Here is a 19,297-nt window from a genome sequence, read left to right as displayed (position 1 = left end):
TGGATTTTTTGGGGAGGTGGGGAAGCATTAGAACTTACTGAGATTGAGAGAAAAGCCTTGATAAACAGATCCTTGGTTTAAAACCTTAAGCATAACAAAGTAGGTGTTAAAACATACAATTAAAGTCAATATAGGCACGTAGTATGATTTGGAGGGAGACTGTTGGGACTTAGAAAATCTCTGGAAATATAAGCTATGCTACTTACTAGTATTACTTAGTTAAAAAAAATTTTTTTAGGTGCATTTCTTAACTCTCTTAATCTTCATTTCTTAATCTGTAAAATGGTTACTATAATACCCGAGGTTTAATTTGAAATAGTGTTCATTCAACTTTTAGTTTTAGAATAGCCCAGTATTTGGAGTTTGATAAGGCATGTCATTCAACATCTTTAAACATTATGCTTCTGTTATGGCATCTATTTATTATATGTGTGTGTGTATATATATATATATTTATCATATGTATGTATATTATCACACACACACACACAGAGTTGACCCTTGAACAATGTGGGTTGGAACTGTGCAAGTCCACTGATTTGTGGAATCTTTTTCAATAAATATGTACTGCAGTACTTTACTTGCTTAACTGAGGCAATAGTGGGTGGCATTTAGTTAAGGATGCCCGTTTAGGCATATTGAAACAAGATCTGAAATTCAGTTGAACTCCTGGTTGGAAAAATACATTTAGTAGGTCAATGATAGTAGTTGAAACTGGACTGAGAATGACTTTTCTAGAGAAAGGAAAGAAGGGGTTAAGAATGAAGCCCTGGGGATTATGTACAGGGGGAAAGCTGTCAGGAGAAAAGAGTTACAGGAAACAATAGTGAAAGAGTGCCTATTCACACATTTGTTATTTTTCTGTACAAACCTAATCCACATCCAGGACAGAACGATGTCATTGAAAGTACAGCTGTAGTTATTGCCAAATTGAGTAAATTCTAGTTTTTATATTTAAGTATGTATATATTCTCTCCTCCAACATATTTTCTTTTTCAGTCTTTTGATTCTAAGTTCATTTGGTATATCTTATCTGGAATAAAGAATTTTTCTAGTAGTAAGAGATGCCCTGAATATCGTCAGATGGTAGATTGTGATTTTGCTTTTTCTTTACCAGAATAATTACCACTGGGAAGGGGGCCTCACAAGAAATCACCTTGTTTATTATGATTCTCATTTAATTAGCCTTGCCTGGAGTATTTGAAGATGACAGTCATAAAAATTGGTGTGCTTATCCAGAAGTTTTCACGGGAAAACTATAATATAAAATTAAATTTTATAGATTTCTCTTTATTTCAAAAAGGCTAGTTTAGCATTTATTTATTATCTGATATTTATATATTATTTTCTTTGGTACTTTTGGAGAAATAAAAAAATAGAGAATTAATAGATCTGATTTTTTTTTTTATTCTAAGAGGAAAAATCAACTCCTGTGTATATGTGGACGTTTGCAAATGCCCTATTGATCTTACACTGTTGGAGAATAAACTCTTTTCCTACAGATATGTTATTGGGTAGCCAAACCTACTGCTTTAAGTGTCAGGGGAAAAAAGGGGAACCATTTTACTTTACAGGGGACTCTTTCCTGTCATTGATTGATTGCTGTGTGGCTTGCGGGATCTTAGTTCCCCGACCAGGGATCAAACTCATGCCTCCTGCAGTGGAAGCACAGAGTCCCAACCACTGGACCACTAGGGAAGTCCCTCCTGTCTTTTGAAACAGCGGATATGATATGAACTTCAGTACTGACCTTTTATTGGCATACTTTGGGCTCCTAGGCTGTGTAGGTTTACTGTTACGCTTTTGAGTTTTTATCAGCTTTTTTTGTTTTGTCTTTTTCCTTGATGTTAACAGATGGGGAAAAAAAAGAGAAGAGTAGATGTTTTAAAATCATAGTCAGGGAGGAGATACCAACCTGTTGGTCTCTGCCTGGCCTATAGGAATGCATTGGTGGCCTTTCAGGCCAGGAGGGCTGTTGGAGATGCAGAGCCTCTGCTTTGCGGCTGGCGTCTTTACCTGTTTCCTGGGTATTGTTAAATGTGAATCCCAATGGAACAGTCTGAAAAAGGCAAACAGCCACTACAGCAGCATCTCTGGGCACCAAGGATGGTCAGCTGCTTATCCTCCTGTGGAAACTGGGGTGGACCACTGGGCAGAGAAGAGGTTGTGCCCTTTCACTCCCTGGCAATAATAAACTGGTTTCTGGAGATGACTAAAATTATAGTAGATAAAAAAATCTAGACAGGTGTCACTTGAAGATACCAACACCAGTCAGCTGAGGGTTGTTAAGCACACTTTGCCTTTTAGAAACTGGTGATGTCATTTACTTGTACAGGAAGACTGAGTTGGAATACAGTGTCGCATACCTCTACAAATCTTTACAGGAAAACCAGGGCATAACACAAAAATCTTTTGAAGGTGATAAAGAAAATGTATTCTACGTGATCGAACTGAAGATACCTCAGTTCAGGACAAGGTGACAGCCCCCATGGTACCACTTCTTCTGCAGGGCGAGAGCATGCCTCCAGTTCCAGATTAGGGGGTGTGGGCATCCCCCCTGAAAGAATGTGGTCCAGTTGCGGCCAATGATGCGCTCTCTACCTTTGGTTCATGTCTTCCAGACAGAGAGGGGAATCATTTTATTTCTTAGAACCCTAGGTTCATGAGGATTTCGAGCCCTTTCATTAAAAAGAAAATGAAAGGCGATGGGGAGCCTAATATGAGCCTGTAGTTAGTTGTTGGTTGCACACCAGTGTAGAAACACCCAAACTTTACATGAGGATATCAGGGCTGTGGCCATGAAGCCAGACAAGATGGATATGCCCATTGGCATCATCTCTTAGGAGTTGCTGCATGACTGTGAGATTGCAGCCCTGGAGTGTTTTTATTGTCTGGTTATAGAATCACTGAAAACACCATGTTGTGTTACGGTTGTGGCCTGGGCATTTTCCTGAAAGCTGACATGCCATAACTGCTTCCCAGTTGCCAGTGGCTATAACATCCCATCGTGATTTCTACTGGGTCCACAACTGCCCTGGTAATGCAGTGCAATTTCATGCAATGAAGTCAATCATAGAACAGACAATGGTCAAGAACTAAGTGTCAGGGGAGGCACAGACGTGGCTTTGGAGTATTGGAGGTCAGTGACAGGTTGTTTCAAAACCTACCCATTGTAAACATTTTAAGGGCATTTTTATAGTTCCCCTCTCAAGGGAAACTGGACATCTCTACATTAGATGCTCTGGTGTGACTTGTGGAGCTTTCCTTCTGAGTGAGACCCTTTCCATTCGCCTGGAAGGCCACATCCCATGTTCCTCGTGTGTAAATTGAGCTCCAATCCCCTGATGCCATTGAGACTGTGGGTCCCCAGGCAGGTAGGTGGGTGTGGTAGGCGGGACAGGTCAAGGTCTTGAGGGAGGGGGTGGTGTGTGTGCGTGTGTATGTGTATGTGTGTGGTAGCGCCTCTGTCCCATGATGTTCTGCTCTTACTGTGTGCATCTGTGGAGCAGGCCCTTCTGGCTGAGACTGTGGAAAGCACGTGAACGGTGTATAAGGGACCAGTTCCGGCTGCTGTGATGCTGGCAGCCGTCCATCTGTATGGCCGTTGCTTCCTCTATTCCTTGCCCTTGTCCTGTCCTTCGGTGTTAGGTTTGCCATGTCATCTGGGATAATACTAGAAATCACGTATTATGCTTGTTAGTAAAACTTGTAACTTTTTTCTTCTTTTCATGAAAATGATTTTCAGTGGTCTTGCTCATGATATAAACTCTCAGAAGCAGCACTCTCTGTTTTTGTTGGTGACATTCTAGTAAACAAGCTATGTTTGTTTAAGAAAAATTCTGTTTAAAAATAGAATAAAAACAGTGAGTAAGAGCATGCTGTCTCCTGACTGAAAAACAAATTTTAGTGAATGAACTTTGGCATTTATTTAAATAACTTTGGCAGTTGTTTAAAATTTTTTCCCCACATTCTCAAATTACTTATTTTGACTAAAGTTGCTATGTGAATGACGTCATTGTTGATGCTCATCTAGTAATATGTGCTACCATCTGATTTTTAAACATACCTATAAATGTTTATAAGAAACTATACATATATGAAATAAAGGAAGATAATTGAACAATAACTACAGATACATGAATATACATAATTTGTTCGAGTTTGTAGTGACGGAAAAGACGGGGTATAGTTCCTGTTTTTCATAGCTAGTATATAATCATGGTGTGATTTGTGTGAAAGCAAAAAATTGAGTAGGTTTCTCGATTTACTTTGTATGTATATCTTCTTTTCCAGCTAGAAAGAGTCTATTCAGGAGGAAGTAATCCCAGAAAAGGAAGAACAGGCAGAGCAAGATGTGTAGCTCTGTGGCTGCCAAGTTGTGGTTTTTGACAGATCGTCGAATCAGGGAAGACTATCCCCAAAAAGAGATCTTGCGAGCATTAAAGGCCAAATGTTGTGAGGAGGAACTGGACTTTAGGGCTGTGGTGATGGATGAGGTGGTGCTAACAGTCGAGCAAGGAAACCTGGGTAAGTCTACAGTTAAGTAACTTCTTTGGATTTTTACTTAGAATTTGGTGACTCTGCATGTTTTAGGAATAATTAGGGCAAAGGATTTGTTAATAGCCTGATTATTACTAAGTATCATCTAGTCTAAAAATCTAGTATATTTTATGGAAGAAATGGCAACACCGGTATTTGTTAAACCCTTTATTGTATTATTTAGGAAATAGTTGGGAGGGAAATTGAAGATTACCTACTAGTTTTCTTCCATTATTGTTTTCTATTTTTAAAATGCCTTGTTTATAAGGTGCCTCTAAGGGAATTTGTACCCCATCAGGGTCCTTCTCGTAAATTGATCAAAATCCATGTGTAATTCTCATTTTCTTTTTTCTTTATGAGATACTTTACATGTATGGTGTTAAATACAGCTTTTCTCTCTGGATAAAAGTGTCCAAATGATTTGACTTAATTGGTGATAAGTATTTTTAATATTTTCAGTAGTTCATATTATTTTCAGATTACTAGGGGAAGATATTTTGAAAATGTGTAGAAATTCTTTAGGACTGACTTGCAGGAATCTTTAAGCTTTGTAAAAAGATTTGTTACAGCTAAATTGGTCCTTTCTATTAGGGAGAGGTGGTTATTGTGAGAATTAATAATGCAGAGTACAGATCTGCTTTTAAGGTAATTTCACTCATGGGCTTATTTCAGTTTTTCTGTCTCTGTCTCTTTTGACCTAATTCATCCTTAAGAGCCATTTATGCCACAAAATTTTGTTGCTTTTTTTCCCCCAAGCCACAGCTATTCTGACTTCTTCTTCTTACTGTCCTGGGTCAGGATCTTAGGGCCCCAAATTTTAATGCCGCAACAGCCCTTTATGTCTTTTTCAAAAGTCTTTCCTTTCTAGCCCTTTCTCATTCATTAAACACTACTTTTATCATCTTAACATGATAAAACCTTCAGAAACTCTCTACTTCCCTATAACATTAAATCTAATCTTATTTTAAAGACTTTTCATTGATGCATGTCCCATAAATCCAGGAATTTCTAGGTTTTTTTTTTTTTACATTTCGCATATTTTGAATTATTTAAATCTCATACCATCTTGTAAGGAAGGTAATATTATCATTTTACAGGTGAGGAAACAGACTCTTGAAGAATTAAGTGGAGAAATTAGAATAAAATCCCTCTTCTCACATATTGTTAACTCTGCTGTAAATGTTGCAGATAGACCATTTGTCCAACCTTGTCTCTTATTAGTCTGTATTGTTTGCCTTGGATCAGTATGTTCACTGTGAAAGCTCAATGTCATTTATGCTCATTGCTGTTTCTTTGTCTTTGCTCATATATTTCAGTACACCTTAATATTTCTGGACTACAGTTAACTGCGGTAACTGTGGATGAGAGGACTGCTGCATTCTCCTATAATATTTTTTATTTCTGTAGAATCGGTAGTAATGTTCCCCCTTTCATTTCTGAGTTTAGTAACTTGAGTCTTCCCTCTTTTTCTTAGTCCATCTAGATAAAGTTTTGCCGATTTTATTGATGTCTCCTGTATGTGTCTTCTTTTGTGTTTAGTTGACATTTTTGCAGAAATCTTTACATTCCTTTTACTTCCTTTTGTTTATATTTCATTTACTTTTTGCATTTACCATGGGGATTACATTTAACATCCTTATGTTATACTACTCTAATTTGAATTTACATCAGCTGGACTTCAGTACCATGTAAACACTCTGCTCCTTTACCACTCTGTCTCCACCCCTTTCATTTGTTGATGTCACAAAATTACACCTTTATTCATTTTGTGGCCCAAAACATAAACTGATAATCCTTTTAAATGCACCAGTCTCTTAAGTTATATAGAAAACAAGAGTTGGAGTTACAAACGAAAGTTATAGCAATACTAGCTTTTATACTAATGGTTGTTTATTTTTTCTTGAATTATATTAGTCTCTAAATTCTGAAGTACAGTTACAAACTATTGTTACAGTAATGTTAGCTTTTCTAATTGCCCATTTATTTACCTTTATTGAGATATTTATTTTTTGCATACAACTTTGAGTTACTGGCAGATGTCCTTTCATTTCACCTTACAGGTTCACGAACTCCCTCAACTTTTGCTTTTCTGTGAATGTCTTAAATTCTCCCTCTTTTTTCTTTTTTTTAACCTCTTTATTGGAGTATAATTGCTTTACAATGGTGTGTTAGTTTCTGCTTTATAACAAAGTGAATCAGTTATACATATACATATGTTCCCATATCTCTTCCCTCTTGCGTCTCCCTCCCTCCCACCCTCCCTATCCCACCCCTCTAGGTGGTCACAAAGCACTGAGCTGATCTCCCTGTGCTATGCGGGTGCTTCCCACTAGCTATCTATTTTATGTTTGGTAGTGTATATATGTCCATGCCACTCTCTCACTTTGTCCCATCTTACCCTTCCCCCTCCCCATATCCTCAAGTCCATTCTCTAGTAGGTCTGAGTCTTTATTCCCGTCTTGCCCCTAGGTTCTTCATGACCTTTTTTTTTCTTCTTAGATTCCATATATATGTGTTAGCATACAGTATTTGTTTTTCTCTTTCTGACTTACTTCACTCTGTATGACAGACTCTAGGTCCATCCACCTCACTACAAATAACTCAGTTTCGTTTCTTTTATGGCTGAGTAATATTCCATTGTATATATGTGCCACATCTTCTTTATCCATTCATCTGTTGATGGACACTTAGGTTGCTTCCATGTCCTGGCTATTGTAAATAGAGCTGCAATGAACATTTTGGTACATGTCTCTTTTTGAATTATGGTTTTCTCAGGGTATGGCCTGGTTTTCTCAGGGTATGGCCAGTAGTGGGATTGCTGGGTTGTATGGTAGTTCTATTTTTAGTTTTTTAAGGAACCTCCATACTGTTCTCCATAGTGGCTCTATCAATTTACAGTCCCACCAACAGTGCAAGATGGTTCCCTTTTCTCCACACCCTCTCCAGCATTTATTGTTTGTAGATTTTTTGATGATGGCCATTCTGACCGGTGTCTGATGATACCTCATTGTAGTTTTGATTTGCATTTCTCTAATGATTAATGATGTTGAACATTCTTTCATGTGCTTGTTGGCAATCTGTATATATTCTTTGGAGAAATGTCTGTTTAGGTCTTCTGCCCATTTTTGGATTGGGTTGTTTGGTTTTCTGATATTGAGCTGCATAAGCTGCTTATAAATTTTGGAGATTAATCCTTTGTCATTTGCTTCATTTGCAAATATTTTCTCCCATTCTGAGTGTTGTCTTTTGGTCTTGTTTATGGTTTCCTTTGCTGTGCAAAAGCTTTTAAGTTTCATTAGGTACCATTTGTTTATTTTTGTTTTTATTTCCACTTCTCTAGGAGGTGGGTCAAAAAGGATCTTGCTGTGATGTATGTCATAGAGTGTTCTGCCTATGTTTTCCTCTAAGAGTTTGGTAGTGTCCGGCCTTACATTTAGGTCTTTAATCCATTTTGAGTTTATTTTTGTGTATGGTGTTAGGGAGTGTTCTAATTTCATTCTTTTACATGTAGCTGTCCAGTTTTCCCAGCATCACTTATTGAAGAGGCTGTCTTTTCTCCACCGTATATTCTTGCCTCCTTTATCAAAGATAAGGTGACAATATGTGTGTGGGTTTATCTCTGGGTTTTCTATCCTGTTCCATTGATCTATATTTCTGTTTTTGTGCCAGTCCCAAACTGTCTTGATTACTGTAGCTTTGTAGTATAGTCTGAAGTCCGGGAGCCTGATTCCTCCAGCTCCGTTTTTCTTTCTCAAGATTGCTTTGGGGGCTTCCCTGGTGGCGCAGTGGTTGGGCGTCCGCCTGCCAATGCAGCGGACGCGGGTTCGGGCTCTGGTCTGGGAGGATCCCACTTGCCACGGAGCAGCTAGGCCCGTGTGCCACAACTACTGAGCCTGCGCGTCTGGAGCCTGTGCTCCGCAACAAGAGAGGCCGCGACAGTGAGAGGCCCCCGCACCGCAATGAAGAGTGGCCCCCGCTCGCCGCAACTAGAGAAAGCCCTTGCACAGAAACGAAGACCCAACACAGCCAAAAATAAATTAAAAAAAAAAAAAAAAAGATTGCTTTGGCTATTCGGGGTCTTTTGTGTTTCTATACAAATTGTGAAATTTTTTGTTCTAGTTCTGTGAAAAATGCCAGTGGTAGTTTCTCCCTCTTTTTTGAATTAGAGTTTTGCTGGATGTAGGAGTTTTGGTTGGCAGTTTTTCTTTTAGCACTTTGAATGTATTAGCCCCCTGTCTTCTGGCCTCCAAAGTTTCTGATGAGAAATCTGCTGATAATTTTATTGAGATCCATAGAATGTGATGATTTGCTTCTGTCTTGCTTTTTTCAAAATTCTCTCTTTGTCCTGGGTTTTGAAAGTTTAAGTATAGTGTATCAACATGTGTCTGTTTGAGTTCATAAGGTGGAGACTGTTGAGCTTCTTAGATGTTTATATTCATGGCTTTCATCAAATTTGGGAAGTTTTCGGCCACTATTTCATCAAATATTATCTCTGCACAACTCCCCCCGCCCCGCCTCCCCGCCCGGTCTTCCTGGGACTCCCACAATGTGTAAGTTCACTGATTCTTCTGTCTGCTCAAATCTGCTTTGAATCCCTCTAAGTGAATTCTCATTTCTGTTATTGTACCTTTCAGCTCCAGAATTACTTATTGGTTTCTTTTTTATGTTTTCTGTCTACTGGTATTAACATTTTGTTCACACATTGTTTCTTTGACTTTCTTCACATCTTTCTTTAGTTCTTTGAGCATCTTTAAGGTAGTTTCTTTTAATGTCTTTGTCTAATCTCTCTGCTATTAATTAGGACTGCAGGAATGGTATCTGTTGATTTATTTCATTCCTTTTAGTGGCCATACTTTCTTGGTTTTCTGTATGCCTTGTGGGTTTTTGTTGAATTCTGCACATTTGAATCTAATGTGGAAACTATGGCAATCAGTCTCCCCCTTCCCCAGGGTTTGCTGTTTTTTGTTTACTGTTTTTGTTGTTTTGATTGTCATAGGCTGTCTCTGTACTTCAGATCAGCCTAAGGTGCAATCTTAATGTCTTTTAAGGTCTTTTCTGAACCTTTCCCTAGGCACTTGCAGTCACTTTTTAAATTTTCCCCATATGTGCAGTTGAATGTCCTAGTGTTTAGTGTATGGCTTCTGAGAGGGGAAAAATGACAAGGGAGAAAGGGGCAAAGAGGATATTTGAAGAAATAAAGTCCCCTGGAAGTGACTTCAGCTGGAAGGGGAGGGGCTTGTAAAAGTGGGAGGAGTGATGCAACAAAAATGGCTACTGGCCTCTTTGTCTGCACCTCTGATCAGAAGCTGCATCCAGCCATCAGAGCAGAGATGCCGGATATTTGGAGGGCAGTGTCCTTATAGACCACCCTGACTCCTGCAAGACATGTCAGCTGCTCCAGAACCAAGTGCAGTATTGCTAAAGAATGGGGGACGGGTAGTTGCTACTTTTCTAGAGCTGAAATTGACGAAAATTAACTGCACTTACCATGCCAGTATTTTCCTTCATTATCCTTCAGCAGACTGACAATGCATTTGTTGTTTAGGTGGCGAGACAGAGTCCTGATGCTCCCTACTCCTCCATCTTCCCGGAATCCTCTCTGTACTCATTTTTAATTGGTGTGTGTCTCTTTTTCTTTTTGTTTTGTAGTCTTGTATTATATTCTGGGGAAAAGTCTCTTACTGGATACATGTACTGTGAATATCTTCTCTCACTCTGTGGCTTGCCTTTTTCACTCTGTTAATGGCATCTTCTGGTCAGTGAAAGTTTTTAAATTTAATTAAGTATGGTTTATTTTTTCTTATTTTTTGGTTAGTGCTTCTTGTGTCCCAGTTAAGAAAATGTATGTGCCCAAGAGTCCTTATTTTGAGATACATGCTGAAAACCTACTTCATAAAATACAACAATGTTAAGTGAAATTATTGTTAGGAAAAAGGGCATATACTGTTTTCTAAGGGGAGGATGGGTATGTGACTGTAACTTTTGCTGGTTTAAAAAATAGTTAATAGAAGGATAAATCATAATTTTCCAGGTATGGTTACCTTTAGGGAAAAGAAAAGGTTCAGGAGGACAGGGATGAGCTAGACTACTCTGACTCTAACAAGGTTGGCCATGTATTGATAATTGAAAGTAGGTGATGGTACATTGGATTCATTATAGTATTTTTATTTTCTGTTTAGGAGTTTTCTTAATAAAATTAAAATAAATGGAGAGAACGTTGGAACTGATGAAAATTTTTGACTCAAGGATAGAAGGAGAAAGTTTGGAATTTAATCATTTTTGGTATGGCACTTTGATGAGATTATAGGTTGTTTCTTGCTCTAGTTAACTAGAGATATTTTAATTGCTTACAAATCAAATAACCTTCCCCATTACAGAAATTAATTCCAGAGAACATATTGCCAAAAATAGACGCTCAGAGACTTGGTTACTTGGCATAGATAGGGCAGAAATCAATTGATACTACCTTTCTTATTTCAGAGTGGGGATCTCATAACCCATGGTACACAGTGGTGAAACTGGTTATTAAGTAATTACTTTTATTCACTTGGAATCATGGTCTTTTTGAAGATAAAGCCTTGGAATCTGTTAGGTACTGCCACAGGAAACTTTTTTTAGAGTATGAGGGATTTGGAAACAGACTGAATGGCCTTCTGAAGGCATTGGGGAACTTAAAGCAAAGGAATGATGAGGAGCTCAAATCTCTAAATTCTTCCTTCAAGGCAAATAACAAAATTCAGGGGCTTTCCAGTATTTAGGATTATAGGTCTAACCTAACCATTAGAGTATATTCTTGTTGAAAGGAGTCTTCCAGCTGTCATGCTGCTAGGGCTTTGGAGGGAATTCATGTGATACAATGAAAAGAGCTTCTGCTTTAGAACTAGTTAGATCTAGCTATCCTGGCTGATTTAGTTTTTAAACTAAACTGTTTTGCAGTTGGTCAGACTGGTTGTCTTGATACTGCTAAATTAAGTCTGCTGGTAAATTCTCTCCTTGATAAGTAGAGAAATTTCTAGATATCATGTAGTTAGGTCACCTCTCGATTGCCAAAAGGAGGTTAGAACAGACTGATATAAATATTTGTCTTTAACCTGGAGCCACTGTTAAAAAGTTTACTCTTATTCAAAGTGGACAGGGACTTGACATTTAAAGGATATCACAAAGATACTTTGCTTACACTCTCCCCTTTTTTACATGAGTCTGTTGCTGGGAGACCGCAGTAAATTTTTATGGCTGGTTTCATTAATAGCGACCTAAATGATACATTTCCCCACTTTTCTTCTATATAGTTTTCTATTAAACTATTTCAGTATAGATTGCTATCTTATGGGGGAAGAAAATGTAATTTTGGTTAGATACAACATTTCATATTTGGATAATAGTAAGAAAAAAATTCATAGTTTTCATGTTAAGTTAGCAAAATAGAAATATATCTTCTTGCTTCTAATACTGAGACCTTATGCATCAGATATCAAATAAATCAAGTTTGCTTGGGAGTTGAGAAAAAAAAGGAGATGAAGAATCAACAGCTACCATATGTGCCGTCAGCCTACCCCAACCCACCATTGTAAACTAAGAGTAATTGATAGCCACTAACAATTATTAACTACTTACTATGTGCCAATCTTTATCAAATACTTAACATGCACTTTCCGCCATCATCCTCCTCAAAACTGTTTAAGTGGGGCTAGGACTTTATCCCAAGGCTCAGAGTATCTTAAAATAGATGCTCAATGTTTTTGAATGAATAAAAGAATGAGTGGATAAGTGGATGAGTCCTTTAAGGGTATTTTATCTTTTTATCACTTTGATGAAATATTTTCTCCTGAGCCATTTTTTTCTATCTATAGAAAAGGTAAAGAGAATGTCCTCAAACATGCAGAGCTTGAATGCCAGCATTTATAAAAGTAAGATTAATTAGAATTATTTAGCTAGTGGCATCACATTTTTCTACATTTGATATGTCCTACCTGCTTTTTGGGGTAGGGGCGGTTGTCTTGACCCCCAGATTCTGCATTTTTTAAAGGTACTTAGAGCAGAAGCTAGCCAGTCATTACCTTCAATAAAAGATGTTTTTAAAACAGACAGTCATAATCTGATTTTCCTCATCTCTTTCTCCTTTTCTCTATCTTTTTTTCAAACACATGATGGTCAGCTGCAAAGCGGCAGTGCTCAGTGATAATGAGACACACTGTTATAGTAGACTTCCTTTTGTTTCTTTCAGTACCACTGATGGACCTGGGAAAGGAATTTTATTGGTTCCTTATCATTCCCCAAAGAGCATACCATTGAAGAGAAGAATTTTCTTGCTACCTGGGATTAATAGTGAGATAAGGCTTGGAAGCAAATTGGACAGGAAAAGGATTGCTGAGGATGTTAAACAGGGGTAGTTTGATAGGAAACATAAAATATATCTTCGTAGGAAGCAGGTAAGCAGATAGAGAAGGCATGTATATTCTCAAAAGAATGGATTCTTTTATTCTTGTTTTTGATATTTGATAATTTAGATGTATGAGTTCTAACCCAGCCTTAATAAAGACTTTTTAGTGTTTTATATAGCTCTTTTGAGAATTATCTGACCCTTGGTACTGTAAATTTCCATTATCAGTTGTCCTATTCTCAAAATTTGGGTAATTACTTTTCATCCTACATTTTTGGGACCTGGTGGGGGAAACTAGCCAGTGATTTTTTTAAGGTGATAATTTTTAAATATTTATTTATCCCCCCCGCCTGCGTCGGGTCTTAGTTGCAGCACATGGGATCTTCGTTGAGGCATGCGGGATCTTGCCTTATGGCACGCAGGCTCTTGTTCGCAGTGCGCGGGCTTCTCTCTAGTTGTGACGTGTGGACTTCGGAGCGCATGGGCTCTGTAGTTTGCGGCACTTGGGCTTTCTTGTTGAGATGCGAGAGCTCAATAGTTGGGGCGTGCAGGCTTAGTTGCCGCGGCATGTGGGATCTTAGTTTCCCGACCACGGATCGAACCCGCGTCCCGTGCATTGGAAGGCGGATTCTTTACCACTGGACCACCAGGGAAGTCCCAAGCCAGTGATTTTTTAAAAAAAAAGTTTAGGAGGACAAGTCTCATGTGAAGACAGTTTTGCATTTATAGTAGGCACCAGTTCTGTGTGACCTAAGCTCTCTTGCGGCAATCTTTTTTTAATGTCCTAAAGTAGATTAATTGATAAATAGATTTATAGTGAGTTGAGTATTTTAGAACGTTCAGAATTATCTCGTCTTTTTTGTTAATATAGCTCTTTTTATTTTACATGTGGTGGTGAATTTAATAGCTTTGTCAGTTAAGTAATGGATTAGCATTCTGGATTATTGACCTAAACAACTAAAGTTTGTTATGTGAATTTAGCTGGAAGTAGGGAGCTCAGAAGTTATAAATCTCTTACCCTGACTCCTTGCTATTTCTAAGTAGAACTCACAGCCTGAGAAAGAACAGGTTAGATTTCTTGTCCTAAATTTGGTTTTGACTGCCTTTAGCAAGTTACTTTAGCTTTCAGTTAGTCTTCCCTCCTCCCCCTTCCAAGATGAACTAATATAAAGTTTTTACTGCAGTAGTAGCACTTGAAACATAAATGGCAAGGGAGATGGGTCACTGGCAGAATAGTAAATGGGCTTTTGGTGAGAGAAAGGATGAGAAAGCATTTTTTTAAAAAAAAGTGAAAAGCTGAGCAGCAAACCCCAGAGATTTTGAAACTGGAATGACAAGCATCACTTCTCTTTAGAGAATACTTAAGAATTTGATACGTCTTGGGTTCTCCCCTCCAAATCGGGTTTTCATTAAGAATTTTAAACGAAGAGAAAAGTTGAAAGACTAGAATTATGAACAGGTATATTCTTGCTACCTAGATTGAGTGTTCAGTAGTAACCCCCTGTCATAGTTCTTTAATATCTCTTTCTCCTAGTATGTATAAACATTATGTACATTACACACAGCTTTTTGAGAGAGTCATTATCTTTTGAATACAAGTAGCTATCTTAATGTTCACCCCTAAATATTTCAGTATCTGAGGCCAAAAAATAAGGATATTGTTCCCTGTCAGCCAACACAATTAGCACGCCTAAGAAAAGTAAACTCTTTAATATCATCTCATATATACTCTAGAATCAGATTGTCGCAGTTGATTCCAAAACACCTTTTTCAGTTATTATTTTCAAATCAGGCTCTATAAGGTTCATGCATTGTATCTGGATGTAATGTCTACTTAGTCTTTCTAACTCTAGACATTCTTCCCATCTTTATTTCTAAAGTGACATCAACTTTTTGAAGTGATCAGAACAATGTCTCATATCCTGGATTTGTGTGATAGTTTTCTTGTGATGTCTGCCTCCTGAAGCTTCCTGTGAGTTGGCATGATTAGATAGAGTTCATGTGTTTTGTGCACACAGTTACCTCTTAGTAGTTGACCATGGATACTTAATAGTGCGTCCTTCCAGGAGGCCCAAAATGATAGTCTGTGCCACTGTCGAGGATAAGTTTGATCACTGAGACAGGTAGTGTCTGCATGGTCTGTTAGAAAAATCTGTTTTTATCTTTTGCCTAGCAATTCTTTGATATTTTGGCACTATACAGATATCCCATCCACCTTTCCTTATAATGATATTTTGATATTTCATTAGGATTTGCAAAATGGTGATTTTTCTAATTTTGGTATTCCTTCTATATTAATTGGCATTCTTCTCTAAAGAAGACCTTTTCCTACTGGTGATAAATAGCTCCTCCTGAAATGGGGGCATAAATGTAATTTTTCCTCATTATTTACCAGTTTTTATTTATTTATTTTTTAATAAATTTATTTATTTTTGGCTGCGTTGGGTCTTCGTTGCTGCGTGTGGGCTTTCTCTAGTTGCGGCGAGCGTGGGCTTCTTATTGTGGTAGCTTGTTGCAGAGCACGGGCTCTAGGTGCGCCGGCTTCAGTAGTTGTGGCACATGGGCTCAGTAGTTGTGGCACGCAGGCTTAGTTGCCCTGTGGCATGTGGATCTTAGTTTCCCGACCAGGGTTCGAACCCGCGTCCCCTGCATTGGCAGGCGGATTCTTAACCATTGCACCACCAGGGAAGTCCCTACCAGCTTTTAGAATACAGATTTATGTAATAGCTCCTCAAGTGATAGCAAATGAGCCTCCCTTCTCCATTATCATTATAGATTAATGAGCTTTTTTTGCATTGTTAGTAGTTTTTTTTTTTCTTTGAAATTTGGCTAAATGAAAGCTCTTTCAGGCTGTCTCCCGTGTTCTAGTAACTCATCTGTCTTAATCTTTGAGTGCGTCCTTGATTTTTGGCACAGAGACTGTGTAGCTTTTTAATTGTGTACAAATAGCTCCTTCACTGGAAACTTCCAGTTTAAATTCTTAAAATTTGTTAGCTTTAAAATGATTCCAGAGGCTCTGGTAAATCCTCTAGAATACTAAAGGATGGAAGAAAAAGAAATGCCAGTCAGCAGATAAGCCTATCCTTATTTCCTGAGGATAAAAACACCTAGTACTTATCGTGTAGCCAAACTAGTTTCAAAAAGCACAGGTGTAGAGCAGGCTACATGAGAGATTTCCCACTTAATTACTGGCAAGGAGATTATTAATATCCCAAAGGAATCTTTCAACTTGGGAGAATAATCAGCCCTCAGCACCTTCTCACTCTGCCTTGACAACAGTAGCAGCCTTTTAATACATAATACATTTATATCTAAAAAACGTAGGAACAAAAATTGTTCCCAACCCCATTGCTATTCTAAGGTTAACTCATTATTTATTGGCTTTTAATGTTTAATCATACACTTAATTCAAAACTTACCCAAAATATTTATATTGAAATTTCTATCCCAGTATGAAACGAAACTAGATGAATAGTTTCATACGTTGCTGTTTAAGATGATGAGCAAAAAAGACAGTATACGCTTGAGGAAGTGGAATTGAAAACAAAGCTGACTGATAGCACATTCAATTGGAATAGCTGTTTTCACAATGAGTAGAGTGGAATTGTGCCTGTGTATAATGAATAACAGGGATCTAAGGAAAAGAGTCATTCTCCCTATATTTCAGTTTTATAAGCTCTGCATCAAAGATGAGTGGTATTTACTAAGAGTACTCAAGAGATCAGTAATACTTTGCCTTTTTTTTGGCTCACATTCATCAGTACCTGCCCTTCTTTCTGGGCAGCCTCGGATCACCTTCTGCTTGTCTAGGATAATAAAGTGTCTGTTTCTGTTACAGGAGGCATTGAATTTCTTTCCATCCTCAATAATGCCCATATAGTATACTATGCAGATCTGACTGTGCTTTGGATAAAGTACTCCCATATTCCCAATTTCCGTTGGCAGCAGACCGAGAGTGGAACACATTGCCTTCTCTATCCCCTTTCTTAAAAGGAGCGAAAAGTGTCTCCATTTTAGGGAAATGAGAAGATAATGTCATAATGGATGAATATTCTCTTGACAGTTGACAGTGTCTCTTTTCCTGATCACTCAAGTTTTCCCAAACTCAATCTTTGTTTTACCTCCGTTTCATTTAATGAATTTGATTGTTCTCTCCAGGTAACACTGACTTTCTTATTTTTCATATTACTACTTAAAACTAGATTTTCCTGTTTTTTTGACTCATTTTTCCTCAGGTTTTTGCTTCCTTCTCGTGTCCCTTAACTGAGATTCATCAAATCCAGTCATAGGAATTTCCATTTTTTCTTTTTCTTTTTTCAGCCTATACATCCCCATTTCTTTAGGTATTAAGTCTTGGGCTGATTCCTTCTGTAAGCACACACACACTCCACACTACCAGATATGAATTATTTTACACACCTGTAATACACATGTGTATTGTATATACACATCTGTATAGTTCCCATCCGTACTCCAACTATAACAGAATAGTTCTACTTTGATGTTATCACCAGAATCTTTCATATCTACATCCAGAGGCAGCATCTTTTGCCATAAACTGGGTTCCCTTTTCACCTTTCCCATTCTCCATGTCCCCTTTTAACTCCCAATTTGGTCACTAGGCTTTTTTCTGATTTCAAGTAAAATGCTGTTTAGATCTTCCTGTTGAGGCAAGTCAGCACAAAAGCCCAGGAAATGGGAAAATGTAGGATTGCAGAAATCTGCTGCTGCTGATCTCAAGATGCCTGTAACAGCATGGTCAGTGAATGACTGCAAGGAGAATGCCTGAAGCCTTTGGCAAAAAACCTCACATCTGCTGATGACCACAGTGCTACCTGTAGCTGCCCCTGGAGAATAATGACTTCTACTTCTCTTTGACTTTTAAAATTTTGTGTAATTGTCTCTCATTGGTGGATTCTCAAAATGGAATCCTGCTGGCAAGGGAGAGTAGGAAGTGCTTCTAGGCCCTGCCATACAGGGAGGGAGTAAAAGATGGGGATGGTGTGAAGTATTCACAGGTAATATCAAGCACATAACCTCAGTTCCCTTAATCAGAACAGATAAAATCTCTTTTGGCTCAGAATTGTGGATCCAGCAATTCTGCTTCTGTATATTACCTCAAGGAAATGAAATCACTATCTTGAGGATTTATCTGCACCCCCATGTTCATAGCAGCTTTATTTATAATAGTTACAACGTGGAAGCAAACTAAGAGTCCATTGACAGATGAATGTATAAAGAATACGGTGTACACACACACACACACTCACTCACTCACTCACTCACTCACTATAAAAGTCCTGGGTATGTAAATGTATATATAGTACAGTGACTAGTCAAGGACCTTATCTGCCTTATTTACCAATCTATTCCCAACTTTTAGAAAAGAATCTGACACATAGTAATTACTTAATGTTTATTCAATGAATGAATGTCCATGAGTAAGGGATTGATCATATGGTGTATCTTTAAGTACAATTCTATTGAGCCCAATACAGTTATACGTGCACTGACTTAGATGTCTGGTATAATTTTAAGTGATGAGAGAGAGTGACAAAATGATGTAAACAAAGTATCGCATTTGTCTAAAAATTATCTATATATTTTTCTATAATTAGATAATGGTGGGGAAAATACTACTAACATACTATTAGTTAACTATTAACTATTAGTTAATACATACTGTTAACACTAAGTATGTAGGATGTTGGATGGGAGGTAAATGGGTTATATTTTTGTATTTGAATGTTTTAAATAAGTATATGTAGTTTTTTTTTTTTTTTTTTTTTATGTCTGTGTTGGGTCTTCGTTTCTGTGCGAGGGCTTTCTCTAGCTGTGGCAAGTGGGGCCACTCTTCATCGCGGTGCGCGGGCCTCTCACTATCGCAGGCTCTCCTGTTGCGGAGCACAGGCTGCAGACGCGCGGGCTCAGTAATTGTGGCTCACGGGCCCAGCCGCTCCGCGGCATGTGGAATCTTCCCAGACCAGGGCTCAAACCTGTGTCCCCTGCATTGGCAGGCAGATTCTCAACCACTGCGCCACCAGGGAAGCCCCTATATGTGGTTTTTTAATGGAAGTAGGTTGTAAGGAGCAACAAGTACCTTGTTCCTTTATTATTTGGGACCTCTTTAAAAATAGAATGGTATTGGATAAAACTCAAGAAACTGCTCTTTTAAAAATTCTCTTTTTGGGGCTTCCCTGGTGGCCCAGTGGTTAAGAATCCGCCTGCCAATGCAGGAGACACGGTTTCAAGCCCTGGTCTGGGAAGATCCCACATGCCGCGGAGCAACTAAGCCCATGCGCCACAGCTACTGAGCCTGTGCTCTAGAGCCTTCAAGCCACAGCTACTGAAGCCCGCGAGCCGAGGGCCCGTGCTCCG

At 38.3% G+C, this 19,297-nt stretch overlaps 1 protein-coding gene across 5 annotated transcripts in view; it reads left to right on the top strand.

Annotated features, from left to right (window-relative positions):
- The window catches only part of RIMKLB (ribosomal modification protein rimK like family member B), a 49,841-nt gene that overhangs the window by 17,050 nt on the left and 13,494 nt on the right, over positions 1–19,297 (top strand). For all 5 annotated transcript variants that reach the window (XM_007196112.2, XM_057555921.1, XM_057555919.1 and 2 more), the window contains one exon: positions 4,294–4,527. In XM_007196112.2, coding sequence (XP_007196174.1) covers positions 4,353–4,527 — 175 coding nt within the window. In that variant the 5' untranslated portion in view covers positions 4,294–4,352. The remainder of the gene's footprint in view (positions 1–4,293; positions 4,528–19,297) is intronic.

Source organism: Balaenoptera acutorostrata, chromosome 11 (assembly GCF_949987535.1).
Source record: "Balaenoptera acutorostrata chromosome 11, mBalAcu1.1, whole genome shotgun sequence".
Taxonomy (NCBI): domain Eukaryota; kingdom Metazoa; phylum Chordata; class Mammalia; order Artiodactyla; family Balaenopteridae; genus Balaenoptera; species Balaenoptera acutorostrata.
This window is presented reverse-complemented; position numbering and strand designations above follow the sequence as displayed.